Raw genomic sequence first — 5,663 nt, forward strand, 5'->3', positions numbered from 1 at the left:
CTACCCAAAGAAACTAAAGACCTATATATAGAAAACTATAAAACACTGATGAAAGAAATCAAAGAGGACACTAATAGATGGAGAAATATACCATGTTCATGGATTGGAAGAATCAATATAGTGAAAATGAGTATACTACCCAAAGCAATTTACAAATTCAATGCAATCCCTATCAAGCTACCAGCCATATTTTTCACAGAACTAGAACAAATAATTTCAAGATTTGTATGGAAATACAAAAAACCTCGAATTGCCAAAGCAATCTTGAGAAAGAAGAATGGAACTGGAGGAATCAACTTGCCTGACTTCAGGCTCTACTACAAAGCCACAGTCATCAAAACAGTATGGTACTGGCACAAAGACAGACATATAGATCAATGGAACAAAATAGAAAGCCCAGAGATAAATCCACACACTTATGGACACCTTATCTTCGACAAAGGAGGCAAGAATATACAATGGAGTAAAGACAATCTCTTTAACAAGTGGTGCTGGGAAAACTGGTCAACCACTTGTAAAAGAATGAAACTAGATCACTTTCTAACACCGCACACAAAAATAAACTCAAAATGGATTGAAGATCTAAATGTAAGACCAGAAACTATAAAACTCCTAGAGGAGAACATAGGCAAAACACTGTCTGACATAAATCACAGCAGGATCCTCTATGATCCACCTCCCAGAATTCTGGAAATAAAAGCAAAAATAAACAAATGGGATCTAATTAAAATTAAAAGATTCTGCACAACAAAGGAAAATATAAGCAAGGTGAAAAGACAGCCTTCTGAATGGGAGAAAATAATAGCAAATGAAGCAACTGACAAACAACTAATCTCAAAAATATACAAGGAACTTATGCAGCTCAACTCCAGAAAAATAAATGACCCAATCAAAAAATGGGCCAGCGAACTAAACAGACATTTCTCCAAAGAAGACATACAGATGGCTAGCAAACACATGAAAAGATGCTCAACATCACTCATTATTAGAGAAATGCAAATCAAAACCACAATGAGGTACCACTTCACACCAGTCAGAATGGCTGCGATCCAAAAATCTGCAAGCAATAAATGCTGGAGAGGGTGTGGAGAAAAGGGAACCCTCCTACACTGTTGGTGGGAACGCAAACTAGTACAGCCACTATGGAGAACAGTGTGGAGATTCCTTAAACAATTGCAAATAGAACTACCTTATGACCCAGCAATCCCACTGCTGGGCATACACACCGAGGAAACCAGAATAGAAAGAGACACATGTACCCCAATGTTCATCGCAGCACTGTGTATAATAGCCAGGACATGGAAACAACCTAGATGTCCATCAGCAGATGAATGGATAAGAAAGCTGTGGTACATGTACACAATGGAGTATTACTCAGCCATTAAAAAGAATTCATTTGAATCAGTTCTGATGAGATGGATGAAACTGGAGCTGATTATACAGAGTGAAGTAAGCCAGAAAGAAAAACACCAATACAGTATACTAACACATATATCTGGAATTTAGAAAGATGGCAATGACGACCCTGTATGCAAGACAGGAAAAAAGACACAGCTGTGTATAATGGACTTTTGGACTCAGAGGGAGAGGGAGAGGGTGGGATGATTTGGGAGAATGGCATTCTATCATGTACACTATCATGTAAGAATCGAATTGCCAGTCTATGTCTGACGCAGGATACAGCATGCTTGGGGCTGGTGCATGGGGATGACCCACAGAGATGTTATGGGAAGGGAGGTGGGAGGGGCGTTCATGTTTGGGAACACATGTAAGAATTAAAGATTTTAAAATTAAAAAAAAATAAAAAAAATAAATAAAGGGCAAAAAAAAAAAAAAAAAAGAAACACAGATTTGAGCCCTGGGTCAGTAAATCCCCTGGGGTAGGAAATGCAACCCACTCCAGTATTCTTGCCTGAAAAATTCCAGGGACAGAGGAGCCTGGTGGACTATAGTTCCTGGGGCCACAAAGGGGACTGCATGACTGAGCACTCACGCACACACTGATTCTATAATAGCAGTGGTTGGAAAACAGCTCTGAAAAGATGGCATTCTGTCTCTTCAGATGCAATGCATGCTTTATAGCAGAGATAAGTAATGGTGTCGTCTCCCCACAGCCAGGATGCATGATTCCAGAAATTAAGGAGGCGGCACTGGGAGTGGACCCTTCACTGTTATCTTCAGTAACTCACTAGCAAGATTTTGCATGTCATGTTTGTAACTTTGAGTTGTACTAGTCCTTATTCTCTAAAAGAAATAATGCTTTCACCAGGGAACACAGCAATGGTTTCACTGAACTGGAAGATAAGACTTCCATGTGGCTATTCGGGTTATATACGTCTCACAACCAATGAATAGAAAATGAGGTTACTCTACTGACTGCAGTGGTTGATACCAATTACCAAGGAGGAATGGGTTGTTGCTACATATCAAATATAAAAAGGACTATGTCTGGAACCCAGGAGATTTCCTAGGGGAGCCTCTTGGCACTTCCAAGACCAATACTAAAGATTAATGTTAAATTACAACAACCAATAAAAAGACAAGATTTTTGAGTACTCAGATCCTTTGAGAATGAAGAATTGGGTCACACCACTAGGTAAGTAACCAAATTCACGGAGGTTATGGCTGTGAGCAGGGAAAATGTAAAATGTGTAATAAGAAAAAACGTCATCTATATCAATTGCAGCATCACCACCAAATCAGGAACCAAAGAATGTAGTAGTTTTCTACAGTTTCTTCTTGCTGTTTATTTTCATGTGTTCCTTTGTGTACACTGCCGCCTCCTGCTTCCTTCTCCTCACTGTACTTATTCTATATACAACTTGAGAGAGGTTAACTTTAGAATTTAGTCTGTGTATAACAGAATTTTCCGTGGAATTTCCTCTGAATTCTAGAAGTAATTAATACAGCCAGTGATCTGTAGTGACTGTTGGGACCAGTGCTGCTGCTAAGTTGCTTCAGTCGTGTCTGACTCTGTGCGACCCCATAGACAGCAGCCCACCAGGCTCCCCTATCCCTGAGATTGTCTAGGCAAGAATACTGGAGTGGGTTGCCATTTCCTTCTCCAATGCATGAAAGTGAAAAGCGAAAGTGAAGTCGCTCAGTCGTGTCCGACTCTTAGCGACCCCATGGACTGCAGCCTATGAGGCTCCTCCATCCACGGGATTTCCAGGCAAGAGTACTGGAGTGGGGTGCCATTGTGTCCACAGGTTTCCTCACTTGGGAGAAAGGATGAGAACTTCTTCACTTGTTCAAAGGACAGACTTAGCTTATGTGATGGAAACAGAGTCATTTCACCCTTGCTTGAAAGTTCACCTGCGTGTGGAGGAGTGTGTATGAAAGATGTGCCAGTTATCAACTTATCGCCTTTGCACTACAAATTCCCCCTTTGTAGATTCAGAGGATAATTCTGGACATGCGCCTCGTAAACATTTCTCCTTGCCAGCTGGCGCAATGTTAAGCTTTGTCGGTAGAGAGGCTGGAAAGGACACAGCAGGAAGGGGCAGCTTCTCTTCCGGGTCCCGGCATGTGCTCTGCACTTCTTGTTCCGGGGTGCTTGGCCTTCTTGCGGGGCACCTGTGATGCTCACGTCCAGCAACGTTTAGTGACAGTCCCGGGTGCTTTCTTGGCAAGTTTCACAGGCACCCGAGCAAGTTCAGCAGTGCTCCTTTGCCAGCTTCCTACAAACTGTGCTAGACCCCTGGGAGCTGTTCTTCTGCTTGTTTGTCTTGTTCTCTGGCACCTCGGCAAACTTCCCCAACCAGCAGGCTGCAGTCACACACTCCCCAGTGAAGCCTGAGTCACCACTGTGATAGGAGAAGAGAGTACATATTATAATGTGTTACTTTCCGTGAAACTCTGGCATAGTCCTAAAGATAACAGTGCCTCCCTACAGATACTATTCTTATGTTCTTTAGAGTTCTTTCTAGGGCTCTTTAGAGTTCATTAGTAAATAATGCTCTGCTATTTGTTAATAATTCTTTATATTAAACTTTCCTTTTTCAACTTCCCGCGGTTTTTCTCCAGAAGGCCCTATTTGGATAGTATGAGTCCATCAAGTGCATGAGAAGAAAGGCATCAGCTGCAGAAAGATCAGCAATCATGTGTCAGGAAGCAGCATTCTACTTTTAAGGAATTTCAGCATGTGGTGATGATGCTCGTGGGTGTGGATGAGGTGGCAGGAGAGTCGGAGAAATGGGACTGTATCACTTAAACATGGGGAGCCCATCTGGGCCAAGAAGAGAATTATCATGCTGTTACATAGTTTTATTTCAGAAGTATTTTTCCAGGTACTAATATCTAAAATAAATACACTATTTAAAAATTAACTTATACAGAGTAGCTAATGAGAATTCCCTTTAAAGTATTCTACAGCTAGTTGACAGCTGATGACAACTTTGTATCTGAGAGGTAAATTCAGTGTCAGTCTCTAGAGAGACAGCGCCCCACGGTGGTCAAACAGGGAACATGGAAATGCTTTCTGTAAGGGGTTTGCGCTCTGCTTCTCCTGTGAAGCCAGGTACTGTGTTACCCAAAGCACAGTAATACACAGCTGAGTCTTCCTCCTGAGCCGAGGGTTTTTTCAGATGGAAGGATGCCTCAGCCCGGCTGAGCTCAGCGGTGAAACCCTGGATGCTCTCTCTGGAGGTGTGTTTCAGGAGTAACTGGAGGCGCTCTCTGGGGTACTGGACATACCAGAAGAGCACAGGACTCCCAGAATACGAATAGTTGCACTTCACCTGCATGGGGTCCCCTTTAGACACTGAGATGTGGCTCTCAGGCTGAGTCACTGCCTCGGCTCTTGTTCCTCCTGTAACACAAATTCTGGGTCAGGGATTGACTTGCAAACAGAGCAGAATATTTTGTTAAGCCAATTCTGAATCAGAAGACCATAGTAAGATAAAATAAAAAGAGACTTTACTCACCAAGTGTGAATATCATCACAAGCACTGAGATGAGGGTGCACTTCATGTCTGAGCTCTGAGGAAGCAGGAGGATACTTTCTACAGGTTTTTCCTGGAAACGGTTCAGCCACATGGACACCCTGACAGAGCAGTGAGTGGGTTTACAGGGCATGCAAAGTAAAAGCTCTTCCTCAAAGGGCTGGTGGCTTTCTAACTTTCTATAGAGTTCAAGTTGTGTAGCATTTCCCTCTAGAGGCCATATATGATACTGCAGGTAATCTCAGGCTTCAGGAAGGCCTATTCTGAAACAAACTGGAGAGGAATTTCCTCCAGTTAGTAAGACAAAGTGTAATGCTATGTTAAGTAAAGAAGCTTGTTACCAGAAAGATCCAGACATCGATGGAACATAATAGAAAGTCCAAACATACAAGTTACTTATGAAAATTTAGTTATTAAAAATAGGAAAAAGATGGTATATTCAATAAAACATGCCCTCAAAAATGGAGAGTCGTCTAGAGATTAACAAAAAAATTTGGACGCCTACCTTAGCATCTGTTATTAAATAAATTCTGCTGCTGCAGCTGCTGCTAAGTCGCTTCAGTCGTGTCTGACTCTGTGCGACCCCATAGATGGCAGCCCACCAGGCTCCCCCGTCCCTGGGATTCTCCAGGCAAGAACACTGGAGTGGGTTGCCATTTCCTTCTCCAATGCATGAAAGTGAAAAGTGAAAGTGAAGTCGCTCAGTCGTGTCCAACTCCT

General features: G+C 42.4%; 1 gene segment (V, D, J or C); it reads right to left on the reverse strand.

Moving 5' to 3' along the window:
- Positions 1–4,454: 4,454 nt before the first annotated feature.
- LOC128054709 (T cell receptor alpha variable 16-like) lies at positions 4,455–5,046 on the reverse strand. The segment is given in 2 exon segments: positions 4,455–4,810; positions 4,926–5,046. Coding segments are annotated over 2 exon segments (468 nt in total).
- Positions 5,047–5,663: the final 617 nt, after the last annotated feature.

Source organism: Budorcas taxicolor, chromosome 10 (genome assembly GCF_023091745.1).
Source record: "Budorcas taxicolor isolate Tak-1 chromosome 10, Takin1.1, whole genome shotgun sequence".
Classification (NCBI taxonomy): domain Eukaryota; kingdom Metazoa; phylum Chordata; class Mammalia; order Artiodactyla; family Bovidae; genus Budorcas; species Budorcas taxicolor.